This window comes from Phaethon lepturus, unplaced genomic scaffold, assembly GCF_000687285.1.
Source record: "Phaethon lepturus isolate BGI_N335 unplaced genomic scaffold, ASM68728v1 scaffold44882, whole genome shotgun sequence".
In the NCBI taxonomy this organism is placed as follows: Eukaryota; Metazoa; Chordata; class Aves; order Phaethontiformes; family Phaethontidae; genus Phaethon; species Phaethon lepturus.
The window spans coordinates 1191-14952 of NW_010523546.1; the positions used below are offsets into that span (position 1 = coordinate 1191).

The window sequence follows — 13762 nt, forward strand, 5'->3', positions numbered from 1 at the left end:
TGTGAAGTCAGTTGTTTTTCTTGCTCTTCAGGACACTTCAGTCAGTGTGCACGTGAGACTGCCATACCGAAGTGTAATCCTGTGTCTGTCGGGTCTCACAGTTGAATGCAGGAGGCAACGAAACCCTCCAAATGTGGGGTTTTGTTTCCTTAAAGAACACATCCCTCCCTCTAGGATCCAGACAACCATATAACTGCAGAACCACCTCTCTGAAGAGGGTCCCCTTTGGCCAAAAGCTAGTCCTTGTCCTGGCTGAAGAACATTCCTTACGAGGGCAAAGGATATAGTTTGCTTCTGATAGAAGTTTACAGGAGAAGCTACCATTGTGCAAGGGTATAATAGTGAAATACACTTACTCGTTTCAATACTAATTTTCTTACTCAAAAACATCTCAAACTAAGGCAATAAACTGTGGCACACTTGAATAGTTAGGTCCTGGAAAGAATGAACACATAAAACTTGTTGGGCCACAAAAATTATCAGAGGGATGGAGCACCTCTTCTATGAGAACAGGCTGGGAGAGTTGGGGTTGTTCAGTCCTGGAGAAGGCTCCAGGGACACCTTATTGCAGCTTTCCAGTACTTAAAGGGGGCCTATAAGAAAGATGAGGACAGACTTTTTAGCAGGGCCTGTGGCAATAGGACAAGGGTTAACAGTTTTAAACTAAAAGTTGGCAGATTTAGACTAGAGAGAAGGAAGATGTTTTTCACAATGAGGGTGGTGAAACACTGGCATAGGTTGCCCAGAGAGGTGGTAGATGCCCCATCCCTGGAAACATTGAAGGTCAGGTTGGCCAGGGCTCTGAGCAACCTGCTTGAGTTGCAGATGTCCCTGCTCATGGCAGCGGGGTTGGACTAGATGGCCTTGAAAGGTCTCTTCTGACTCAAAGATTCTATGATTCTATGAATTCTTTCCCAGCACCAAGCATACTTGGGGAAAAGAAAAAAAAGTTGATTGATTTAGTTCCAGTGTAATTCCAAAACCACTCCAAAAGTGAACTACTGGCAGGGCACCAATGCTACTACAAAATGCCACACAAAGAACATGGCCATAACAGCATGAAACTCTTTTCTTGTTGCAGCACTGACCACTTTTGGCAGTGGTCAGGGGAGCTCATTTTGCTTTGTGTTGCCTGAGATAATGAGCACTCCTACACAGTCCTGATCCCTCACCTGAGATGTGGCTGCAAGAGAAAACATCGCTGCTCTAGGGAGATCACAAGTACTTGTCTGATCACGCTTCCAGAGAAAGATCACCCAGACGGTATTATTTATTTCTAGACACGTTAACATGACTCAGCCAGCGTTGACATTTCTGGAGATGCCTGTGCCCTTTGTAGTAACTCAAGACCATGTTTTTGCTTTTTGTTTTTTAAACCAATGCAATGTTCATTTATTTTTGTACTTACAAAAAGAGCCACCCCATTGTATCCCTCCCCCTCCCCCCCAAATGCCTTTTACAAACATTTAAAAATTAAAAACCAGATGATGACATGTTAATTTGGTAGAATTATTTTGAAACATAGCTTCTGTAATTAGAGTTAAATTTCCTACAAGATGACTTTGTAGAGATAGCCTGATTATAGGCCAAATAAAATTCCATAATACAAGTTAGCAAATTCTAGTACAAAAATAGTCCATGTGTTAGAACAGCCTCTTATTATTATTATATTCACAGGAAAGAGTCTATTGGCTGCATAATACCTTAATATTTATGAAATTTCTTTTAATGTGGCTCATTCATCTAATTTAATATAGTGTTGAGCCTCAATAAATCCTCAGGCAAAAAACCCTAAACAGGGTTAAATATGCTGTTCAGTGTACTCTGAAGTACTGTGCTTTTCACAGGACATCCAAGAAACCCCACAAACAGTTCTCAGCTAGTTTTGATATTAAAATGAGATCCAGATCCAAAAGGACCCCCCTGAAGTACATATCCACGACTTTCCATAGAAACAGAGGCCACAGCTTCGACGGTTAAGTTTCACTTGGGAAACGGTCTAGCTCATCCACTCATCATTTTCACAAATCCACTTGCGAGCTTCTTTAAAAACTAAAGCAGGTCACTCCTGAAGCATCTGGGACGCTTACGGCACTGCTCTCTTCAGGAGTGTCCGTACTGACCGGGCTCTCGCTCCTCTTCTGTCTCTGGTTAATGCTGTTCAGCAGTTTCTCTCGGACCAGGCCCCGCAGGGGAGATCTGGGGAAATGCTACTTGTCTCTCAAGATGTCTAGCTGCTCTTGATATTCTGTGAAAAGCCTCTGGAAGCGAAGGTTCTGTCCAATAACAGGGAGAAGCTCTTTCAATAGTTCTCTCTTTCGTAAACCCTGCAGAAAAAAACCCAAAAGCATCCTCAAAATGTACTACTTGATATCATGAATATATTCCATAGAGCTGTTTCGGATTCATGCCCTTTTTCCTGCCTGGAGAGAGCTGTGTATTTTATGTTCTTACTCTGCTTACATGACTCCCAGAATAAAAACTGTCTTTACATTTATATACTCATGAAGCTGCTGCAGCCTCTGCAGTTACAGATGCCAGACATGCTCTGAGGAGGGAAGACATTTAATTGGCATGTCACTATTTCAAAATTGCTGTCTGAAGAATGTGGAGACCTGACCATGCAACTCTGCTCCATCTGTGTGATACTCAAGACAGCACCAGAGTTGAGATTGTGGCAATAAGCAGTTGTCTATGGTTTCACATGAAATAAATACAAGTGCCATGGGAGGATGCCTACTTATGAGATTAGAGCAGAGGACGGAAAGGGTTCCAGAGTCAGCAAAAAGAACTTGTGATTGCTTTTTTGCCACTAAGTTTAATCATATTTTATCTATTCTATTGTCTCTCCATGTTCTGTAATTTCCATGGGAAACTCTTCCTTGTTCTTTGTTAAACTATTATCAAGACTTACCATAACTGTTGATTCCCACTGACTTCCAGCTGAGTAATGGACTGGACCCAGTAAATCCTTGCATAATTCTCGCAAACGATATTCAAACCCTGAATATTATCAGAAAATAAAGTCACATTCATAAGCATTTCACTATATATAACCACTCCACAATGTAGGTGACAACATACAGGAAAGAGTTAGAAGTATCTAAAATAAAATAAAAGAAAAAACCTTTGATTTCTGAAAAAGTATATTGTTTTTATAACAGCAAATCTTTGGAAAGAGGATTTGTAAAGGATTTCTTTTAGTGTTCCGAAGACTTTTATTTTAAGTTCTCAAAACCAAAAACAGTACTAAAGATGATCTACAATAGGGAGAAAAACTGAAGTAGTTACTCCAGTTTTAAGAGCTGCCCTGATCTCAACCTCACCCCCACCTCCCACATAAAGATACCAGCTTTTAAAAACAAAACAAAAAACATTTGAAAACTGACAGACTTCAATGGCCAAAGAACTAATACAAAAGAGGTACCACAAGGGTTGGAAAACCACAAGATGAACACCGCGAAGGAGAAAAGCTGTTAGGTTGCATTTAATGGCAATATATGAATTTGGAAAAATGGAGTCAGTAGTTAAAAAAAAAAAAAAATCAGACATCCCTCTGAAACATTAAAATGTGACTAAACTAGAAGAGGTCTCTCAAACCCTTAGTGAAAAAGCTTATAACAAAATTAAAATTGATCCAATTAATATGCACAAGAGAAAGTAAATGAAAACCTTTAATAAAACTGCACACAGTTTCCAGGCCAGCTTCATTCACCCAAGAATCGGAGGGGAGAATTCCCTTGCAAGTAACAGTCATCCGTTCAAGAGTAACTTGCCAATCCAGGTATAATAGATTGAATATTTTAGTGGATTACAATTCATTAAATGCTGAGATTGTCATAGGAAGAAAGGGTCAATTTTCAAAATCTGGCAGACCTGGAAAACTAGTGAGCAGCAATACACGTATAGCAAAGCAGAGCTTGCAGCGACATCCTGCATATAGACACACACACAAGGCAGTGGCTTGTGTGCAACGCAAGAGGAACCTTGCACACACAACAGAGAGGTTCTCAATTAGTGAAGACTTTTACAGTATAACCATCTCTTAACATGTGACCCAAGATGAAAATTTTAGTTTCAACTGGGGAAGGACAGAGAGAATCGTAATCAGTTCATCAAGCTCTCTTGTTCCATAAAGTAGGGGTCAAAAGGCAAAAATTAATGAGCTCAATTTTAATTCTGCCAAAACCTATTATGTGGCCTAACATGAACCATTTCGCCTCCCTCTGTGTAAAATGCTTATGCATGGTGAGGAATAATTTGGCTGAATTAATACAATGGGAACTACTAAATTTGGAATGCAGACAAGGAGAGGTACAACACAGATCTTTAAAATCCAAGAAGCATAAAAACAGCTGGTTAACCGTATTTAGCATAACAGCATAGAGGTACGTATTCAAATATAAAATAGATGCAAGCAACACTTCTTCTGGGTTTCTTTCCTCACAGAATTTAGCCTATGGAGCTCACCAGTACAGGGTGTTGAAATTTTAAAATGTAAGAAAAGTATAACGTGCAAGTAACACAACCAAATTCTCTGCCGTTTTATGTGCTGTGGTACAAAGTGTCAGACTGAGCAACTCTTCCATTTCACATCAGGCAGTGATCATCAGTCGGCTCAGGAATGTTATGTGTTGTAGAAGGTGCTGCTGGTCCCTCTGAAACAGCTGTAGTTGCTGCCAGACAGTATTTATGATATGCCTGACAGACCACTGGACTTTTTTACAATGCAGTGCCCGTTACCGAAGCCCGCAGAGGGCACCATGACCTTCAGTCAGTGTGTCAAATAGGATTCCTGAGTACTCAGCGCCATACGCAAATGCACTTCAGCAGTTTGTTTTGGTTTTAAGTAAACACTGAGTCCAGAAGCCAAGTGCTAAAAGGAGAATGTTAAGTGCAATCATACATATACGTGACATGAATAGAGTGTTTCCTAGAAGTCCATCAGAGCTTTAAAGAAGTAACACAGCATGGCAAGTCTCACCTTCATTAACTAGGTACCGTGCATAGATAAGGAGCCAGTGGCGATATTCATGACTGGATTGTAGCATAAGTGCTGCTGCTATCTGGTTCTCCAGGTATGCAAGTGTTGTTTCTTGTTGCACTAAATGAGGCATGGAGAACAATCTTGCAGCTTGCCTTCCTGAACTACAAAACCAAAAAATTAACATGCCAGCCATAAAATCAGATACTAGTTTAAGAAATACATATTGTTGTAGTACAAGCTATTCTACACTTCTCTCTCAGGGGCGCCTAATGCTTCCAGAGTTCAAGCTTTTAATGACAAAGGCAGCAATTCACAGCAAACTACCTCACTTCCACCCTACACTGGACCATTTACAAGTATCAAGGTTCATGGAGGATTTTCTACCTCCTGTTCTTTTTGTCTTCCTTTCATCTGTCTTCTCTGTGAAAACACATGCTTATCAGTGACCAACTGCTCCTAAATGTTTACAGGAAATTAAGGTGACTGTCTTTACCTTTCTTTGCCCCTCACAGGTGAAAGTCATAAAACAAATATGACATATAAAGTTAGCTTAAACCATTTAAAGGATTTCTTACAAATAAATGTATTGTCATAAGAAGGCTAATTTAAAAAAGTAACCAATTATCTCCTGCTGATTTTTCAGTCTGATATTTTCTCTCTCTGAAAAAGAGAGTGTTGTTTGTTTGGATTTCAAATATTTTTCCCCAATTAATTCCCCTGCCCTCTCCCCCAAGAGAACAGCAATAAAATCATACAACTCTATAGAGTTTCTCTCACCAAAAAAATTAAATTTGGATGCAAGGGACAGAAATAGCACAGAAATCTGCCTGGGAAATCTAATTCAAATCTAGGTGAGTATGGGCTATTAAATTACCTACAGGAGTCTGCTCTGGCTCACACAGTTCCCTGGTGATATTTTCAGATGTTAAAAATATGCATTAGATGACTAATCACTCAACTTTCTCAGAGACTTCATTAAATAGATCCCTTGAGGACAACTGAACTACTCAAAATTTGTAGGCTTACTCCAGAAAACTGGTAAACTAAAATTTAAAATGTAAAATGTTAGAAATTCAGTTTAGCTAATCAAACCATTCCATGTACAGAATAGCCAAATACTCTACCCATCCAATAAAGAGGAACCTTAAAATGATTAAGTTTAGAGCATGCTTTCCTGCCCCCCAAACACTCTCAAAATAACATTAACATACAGACTATAAATGTGCAGAGGTTAAATAAAACATTGTACCAGCTACTGATAATTTCAGAGCCATTAGCATCTTAAGAATTAACTTGTTGATTCAAGCACGTGAATAAATAAATAGACAAACATGCTGATCAAATGAAGCAATTAAGTGCGTACTTTGATGTTCGTCCCTGTATTACAGCTAAGGGCCCAGAACACAGCATGGCTTCTTGGGATGGTAAGCTATTCCTGAAGTCTGCGCATTGCGCTAGAGAGTCCTGTTTGTCAGAAACAAGATTCCTGAAAAAAACCAAACAAACAAAAACAAAGTTTGAGGAGAGTAGGCAGTGATGTCAGGGGATCCAGCTCTGTTCTGCCTCAAAGCCTGACTTTTATTTTCACAGATAATGAAAAAAATGTCACCGAGGTGCTCAGGAATTCCACAGAACACAACCGTTCCCACTCCATGTCCATATTCTGCTTGGGCTGTCATGGAAGTGTCCCTCCCACCCCCAAAGTTCACAACATTAATTGCATAATACAATTTAGCATTAGTTTTGAAGGAAATGAACTTTCTACTTGGCATTTTACATCTAATAAGAAGTCACACCCCAGAATGAAGACTGGAGTAAACACGGGTAAAGACTTTCTCATTAAGAACTTGATTTTACCTCACCTCAGGTTCCCCCACCCACCAGACAAGTCAGAGACCACACGCTGACAATCTTTCCCATACATTACAGCTCCTCCTTCGTATGGAGGGAGTTGACAGTTACAGCTGGCATTTCCACACCTAATCAAGGATATCATTTTCACTGGTTTGAGGTGCCAAGGGAATCAGTGCCTCAAACCAATGCTAAGTTTAGACCTCCAGACAGCTCAGAGGTAAAATGGCACAAACATTTAAAATACCCTTCACTGCTTTATCATATTTAAATTTGTATGACTAAAGGGATTGCTCTTTTATGTGTTTCCAAAGCTGTGGTACAAACTAAGAAATGACAGCAAATTCAGAATTATGGCCGAGAGCCTGTCCTCTGCTCTTTATTGACTGGGAAAATTTCTGCATAATTTCTCAGTTTATCTAAAGAACAAATAAGGTGTTTTTTCTTTTCCAAAGGATTCACATCAAGTAGTTGACTAATAACAATTATTCTAAGGAGGAGTTAAAACAATAAGCGCTTTCATCAAGCATGCCCATTAGACTAAGTACCACAATTATATTAAGAGTGCAACATGTTTTTTCCTTTTGGGAAGACAACAAAGAATCTGTTTTGGAAAGACGCTGTAAATAATTTAACCACAGAATTTTTTTTATGGGAACTTATGCCTTGACAGAAGTAAGAGAATCCATGGGGAAAGCCTGTCTGATACCCAATAAGGCACAGACTCTTACGTAGCCTTTCCTTGTGTTTAGGACACCAGTTTAGGACTCCTCCATGGGAATTCTCTGAGGTATAATGATTTCTTCCCTCCTCCCCTACCTGACTTACTATCTTCATTAAAAACTTTTACATTTTGGAGACAAAGAGCTCTCTTCAAACTTGACTGGTCATCAGATCCAAAATATATTAAGGAGTGATGGGGACTGACAAAGTCAGGCACGTACACGTTCAGGATTGGAGTGCATACATTTTCTCTGGAAACTGAGCAAAATAATTTTAACATGTCTAAACTCCCAACAAATCTCTGAAAATTGTTTTGACAAATTTTCCAAAACTGCGTGAATTCACACAAAAAAGTCAATTGTAAGACTAGATTATCTTTAATCATTGCCAACTGCTTGACAGATTCAACTGTTGTACTTCAGCAAAAGTACACATAGGTGTATGTCAATAAATAAAAGAGTATGCACCATGTAGGAAAGAGCAATGAAGTATGTTGTAGTTTAACTTTTTCATTTTTTAAATTTATTTTAAACATCACAAATCATAAGAATATAATAGAGTAAAGCCTAGACATACAGTAGTGAACCAAAGCAAAACTAAGCCTGGCGTGTGATCCTACTCAATCTAACCTTCAAAACATGGAGTGAAAGAGTAAATCAGAATACACGTCAGTTCAGCTAAGTTGTAAAAGCAGGAAGTAATATATAACTTACCATGTAGAAAGAGAAGGATTAAAACAGTATGCCTTTCCATCGGACATGCTCATCACAGGTATACCATGCTGAGTCAGCAAGATCTGAGAGACAGTTGCATCACTTCCTATGAGTCAAATCAGACCAAAATATTTCTTTTGGAGTCTTGCAAAACATTCATAATGGTAAAAAATGCTATCCACCATTAATCATCAGTCATGGAGTCTCTCATTTCCCAGCATATCCCATGCCCAGCGTTTGTGCATGTAACTTCTAATGAAGACATTTGCAAACTGCTAGTACAACTACTTCCCTAGGTAGTTTTGTAGTACTGTATGGATTAAAGCTAAAATAGATGCCAATATGCTTTGAGACACTGCTATTTTGATACTTTGTTTTGTGCCAGACATTTGCAATGATAGAAAAGGAAGATTTTGAAATAATGAATTTGAGACAATCAGTTGTTCATCATTAAGATAATATACATGCAAAGTGCACACAGAGAAATTGCTGTAATAGCAGATTTACATAAAGTATTTGGTTTGTGATCTTCACAACGCTGAATCTTCACATTCAGAAGCAAGCCAGAATATAATTAGCTACATAATCTTGTACAAGTCTGTTAGCCACTGATATTCTCATCTCAGTTACTTCTACCGTATTTCAACATTGGCAATGACTTCCCTTTATTACACAATAACAAAGTAAAATTATTTGTTTAGGCTTTTCAGGTTTCAGAAAATTTCAGCATATACATAAATGGCACTAAACGTACACGTAGGCTCAAAGGTTGGTAAATAAATGACACTTTTTATTACCTGAAAATATTGTTTGCAAAGACTCATCTCTAACAATGGCTGTCTGCTTGTGAACATCCCTGAAAAAGTCAAAAGTACAAACCTGCAGTTTAAAAACAACTGAAAGCTCCAAAGTAATTTAACAAATGCATTTCAACATTCATGACAAGGTGGGGGCTTTGGGGGAGTTTGGTGGTTTTGGTTTTGACATTTTCTTCATTGCTTCAATAAAATGATTTAGCAAACTCAAACCCCTTATGGCAAGACAGAAGTCAACAGCAGAGAACAACTTTTATGGTTCTTTATCAGGAAACTTCATTACAGCTAAGCAAACACTAAGGATCCAAATAACTCCTTTAGGAGCTCTGACTTGCATGAGACCTTAGATTAAATTCAACAACTGTAAACAAGTACTGCAGTTTTTATCTTGGTGTCTTGGAGATGGCTAGAGTACTTCTGACTCTGAAACTCATGTACTTTATTGGCTAGCTATGATGGAAGTTGGAAATATCCATATTCCTGCTTCCCCCCCCCCAATCCATTCCATAGGCATGACACAAGTCTATCCTATGGAGGCTGTTTAAACTAGTAACTTCTAGCTGATCATCTGTCTTCCCTCTAGAATCAAATTCAACATTATGGACGATCCTAGAACAGAAAAACAGTATTCAAGTCCTACCCAATTAACTCTTCATATTGTATCAAAAAACGGAACGGACTTGTGTTTTGATCAATTTGTTTTAAGCCTCAGCTTCAACAGCAACACATCAACACGATTGAACAGAGTTCCCTATAGAAATCAGCCCAGCCAGCTGCTGCAGCCTGATACGGTACTTACCAAACAGAGAGCGTAGCAGCAGTGGTGAGAGCCATGATGTAAGAACCTGTGCAATGTAGGGTGGAAATGGGTGTATTCAATATTATAGGGGGAAGAAGGCGACGACCACAAGCTGAAAATACTGACAATGTTCGTTTCTCACAGGCTACACTTACAATCTCACTAAAAAAAAAAATTCAAAAAGAGAGAGATCAAAAAGAAACATTTACATTTTGTTAAATGCAAGACTGATTTCTTAATTTATCATACAGCTTGGGCTAATCCCCCAAAGGGTAACTCTTACAACTTTAAAAAAAATCCTGGGTACCAAAGGAAAAGTTCAAAAAGCACACAGCTTATCTATAGGTGCGTTCTATGCCTCCCTAATTTGTTTATAATTATAGTGGTCTAAGGAGATGGGCAGTTTGCAGGCCGAGATAGTATTTTTTTATTAGACCAAGTGGCATTGTTGTAAATATCAGGAAAGCTTTTGGGTATACACAAGCTCTTCTTCAGGCCTGAAACTGTACTTAGCTTTAAAATCCATTGGTTCTTTTTCAGACCTGGACAAAGCATTATATGTCTGCAAACTTGTCTAATTTTTTCAACTATGCATATCTGTGTAATAAAAGCTATTACTACTAACTACAAATATTAACAACTTAAGGGTGTTACTGGAGAATCAGCATAAAATTCAAGTTAAAAAATGTTTCAAAAACATTCTGACAAACACTGAATCTCATGGTTCAGGAACATACTTTCAATTTAAACTGAGGTTGGAACTAAGCAAAGTTGAGTAAAATAAAGAGAGAAAATATCAAAAGACAGGAAAATACTTCTATGTCACAAAACATCCTGTTTCAAATTTTTCATTCTTTACTAGTTAGTACTTGAACCACTGTCGCTTACCGTGATTTACAGAGATTAAATCTTCACTTTAATGAAGTGAATTTAAAGAAGAAATGTAAATACACAGGAAAATAGTTGTAACTGGCTAATGAGAATTTGTGGTGCTTCAAGACTGCATAGAGCTAATACTTGGAGTGAAACTGGTCTTAAGACTCAGAGCAGTACATATTTTTATCCACAAAACATTTATGAAGGAAGATTCTGTAAAAATTACAATGGAGGGTGATAAAACCAGCAAACAGCAGTCAACAGAAATAAGTCAGAACCTCTACACAAAACTCCACAGGATAAGAGTTTAAGAGCATCAGTGTATTACACCAGGTTAGCTGGAAGAGAAATAGGACATCCTGAGCCAAGCACAAAGAATCACAAAAATCCCTAATGGAGGCAATCCAATTAATCAACTTCTCTAAATAAGTAGGAAAAAAAAGGTTTAGAGCCTCTGCTTATTTGTAAATATGTGGGTTTAAGCATAATTAACTTTCTGTAACGTGTACTTTTGTACACCTAAAAATGTTTTCTGGCCTTCAGGCCTACTTATCTTCTGCAGGCTCCCACTTCCTCCAAAATATACTCTCTTACCAGCTTCCTGCTGCAGTGAGAATTCGACTGGTGAGGACTGTCTCCCATTCCTTTCCTTCTCGATTACACTTTAACCTACTCAACTTTGAACCTCCCACTGTGGTCATTTCATTCTCCACTTCAAGGTACATTGATGGATCTGAACTTATCTGAAAAACAAAAAATAAAATACTTTTTGGTAGAGGAAAATAACTACTCAAAAAAGCAGCAACTACTATTAGATCCAAAACAATGCCAACTTTAAGAATGGATTTAAGTATGGCATCCTCTGTTTAAAATGGCTTCAAAACACACACGGTGGTACTTCAAAAGCAGCACACCTCTGAAAACAGTCATGGCTAGAACACAGATCATTTCTTTGCGTTCGGAGCATAAGAATGAAGAAAGGTTGTGCTAGTCTATGCTTCCTAATTAAGGGCACCAGATCAAGTCTAGATGTGCCCAGTCTCCCTAAGTCTAGAACCAGACTACCACAGAGTAAACACACAGAAAAATTATTTCATAAATACCTAAAGTAATACTATTTGCCAGCCTCTTCAGATGTAAAGCATCTCCAGAGACATCTCAGAAAACACTTGTTTTTTCTCTTCAGCAGTACCAACCATAATAACCATGCAGCAGTTACTCCCGTTGGAGCCTCTTATCTTTATGACACACTTTGGTTAACCAGGAGAAGGGACTGAAGTTTAGCTATTTCAGAAGTGTCCTATTTTTGGCTGATTTGCCATTAACTTTTCTCATCCAGGCATATTCTTAGAAACTGAAGTATACCATCTTGCTTGCTTGAACACATACGCATTTTCAAACGTTAATTTATCGAAGGATTCCGAATAGTCTGAGAGTATTTTTTGAAAAACAAGCAGGATTTTTTTGGTAAGTATTAAGCCTTTTTCCCCCCTTAGAGTCCACTTACTTGCAAAGTAAATGATTTCTGTGGGATTGGGGTTGGCAGTTTAAGTGCTAATGCTGGTGCAGAGATGCAAGCAGCATCCTTCTCAGAGGCCAGTGCAGCTGGGGACTGGAAAAAAAATTGCAAAAGTAGTTAAATTTTTCCATTAAAACCAAAGATATTCTGTAACATAGACTTGAAAGAGAAAAACATTTTTTTAAATTCCATATAAAGCCAATTGCAAATATTGATCTTTTTCCAATTAGTTGTACAAATACAATTTTTTTCATATAGCTTCTAAGAATTAAAAAAAACAAAACAAACTAGATGTGGTTTTTTGGTTTTGTTTTGGTTGGTGAGCTTTTTGGGGTTTTTTTGGTTGTGTGTGGTTTTTTTGTTTGTTTGTTTTTTTGTTTTTTGTTTTTGTTTTGTTTTTTACACGGAGCCCTTCCACCTTTCAGCTGGAACTAAATGGAAATTCTGGTATATTGCATGGAAAAGCTAAGCTTGAATGCTGAAAAGAGAGGGATCTATATGCCCCCCAAATGATGGAAACTCTAATGCAACTTACTACTCCATGGTTCCTAGGAGATTCATAACCATTTAAATCATCGTATCCAAGTCACTCTCTTGTGCTTGGGCCACTCTCCATCAAAGAACACCAAACACTGATGGTGTTTCATTTTGTTCTGCGCAGCTGTTTGGCAGGCTGTCACTACTTCGCATGCTGGTACCATTCAGTAAGCAGCTGCATATTTATATAAAAGATGGAAACACTGGCCACATCATGTGCACCTGTTTTTTATAATCTTAAATTTTAAAAAGAATAAGATTAAAGGCAAGGAAGAGGGATGGCTACAAATTCTGACGGACTGATACTACTTGTGTTTCCCTGCCTTGGTGGAACAAGTCAACATGGGACTGACACTATTAAGTGAACATTGAAAGCCACAATGAATCTTATTTGTTTCACCTGAACAGTTAAAGTTACTGGTACAAGTCTGGAGTCTTTTCGAGGCCTTCCTTTTTTCTTCTTTTCTACTGTTTCTCCCTCAAGTTCCAGTTTCCTTTTGGGTGCACTGAGCGGTTTAGCAGCTGGAATCTTCTCTTCACTGTCACTGCTGCTCTCCAGAATATCCTTGGGCTTATTGTCTTTGATTAAATTCTGATCCTTCAGTCTGAGCAAGTAAAAAAAAAATTAAAAAAAAAAATTCAGGGTTTATATAAGCTGATTCCAAAAGCTGCCACATATCCTACACGCTGCATTCTTGTAGTTAAGAAGATACATTCTTAGCCTTGTTTGGGTGTATTTCAATATGCACAAAGGCAAGAGGAGGAAGCTGAAGACATATGGCAAATCCTCTGCAAAAGTACAATGTGCAATATATATGTAAGCTGATCAGACGTAGTCTCTCCTTTAAAAAAAATTAATCAAACTAGCAGTTAGCAACTGGTTAAAGCTGTAAGTAACTTTTTTTTAGCATTCAGTCTAATTACAAGTCAGATCTCTTTCCC

General features: G+C 38.2%; 1 protein-coding gene across 1 annotated transcript in view; it reads right to left on the reverse strand.

The window, feature by feature from the left end:
- Positions 1–1551: 1551 nt before the first annotated feature.
- Positions 1552–13762, reverse strand: part of LOC104616962 (protein HIRA) — a 35023-nt gene continuing 22812 nt past the window's right edge. The window contains exons 16-25 of the mRNA XM_010282148.1: positions 13221–13425; positions 12272–12376; positions 11359–11507; positions 9889–10050; positions 9072–9130; positions 8275–8380; positions 6351–6473; positions 4985–5148; positions 2915–3003; positions 1552–2327 (exon numbers count right to left, since the gene is read on the reverse strand). Coding sequence (XP_010280450.1) covers positions 2211–2327; positions 2915–3003; positions 4985–5148; positions 6351–6473; positions 8275–8380; positions 9072–9130; positions 9889–10050; positions 11359–11507; positions 12272–12376; positions 13221–13425 — 1279 coding nt within the window. The 3' untranslated portion in view covers positions 1552–2210. The remainder of the gene's footprint in view (positions 2328–2914; positions 3004–4984; positions 5149–6350; positions 6474–8274; positions 8381–9071; positions 9131–9888; positions 10051–11358; positions 11508–12271; positions 12377–13220; positions 13426–13762) is intronic.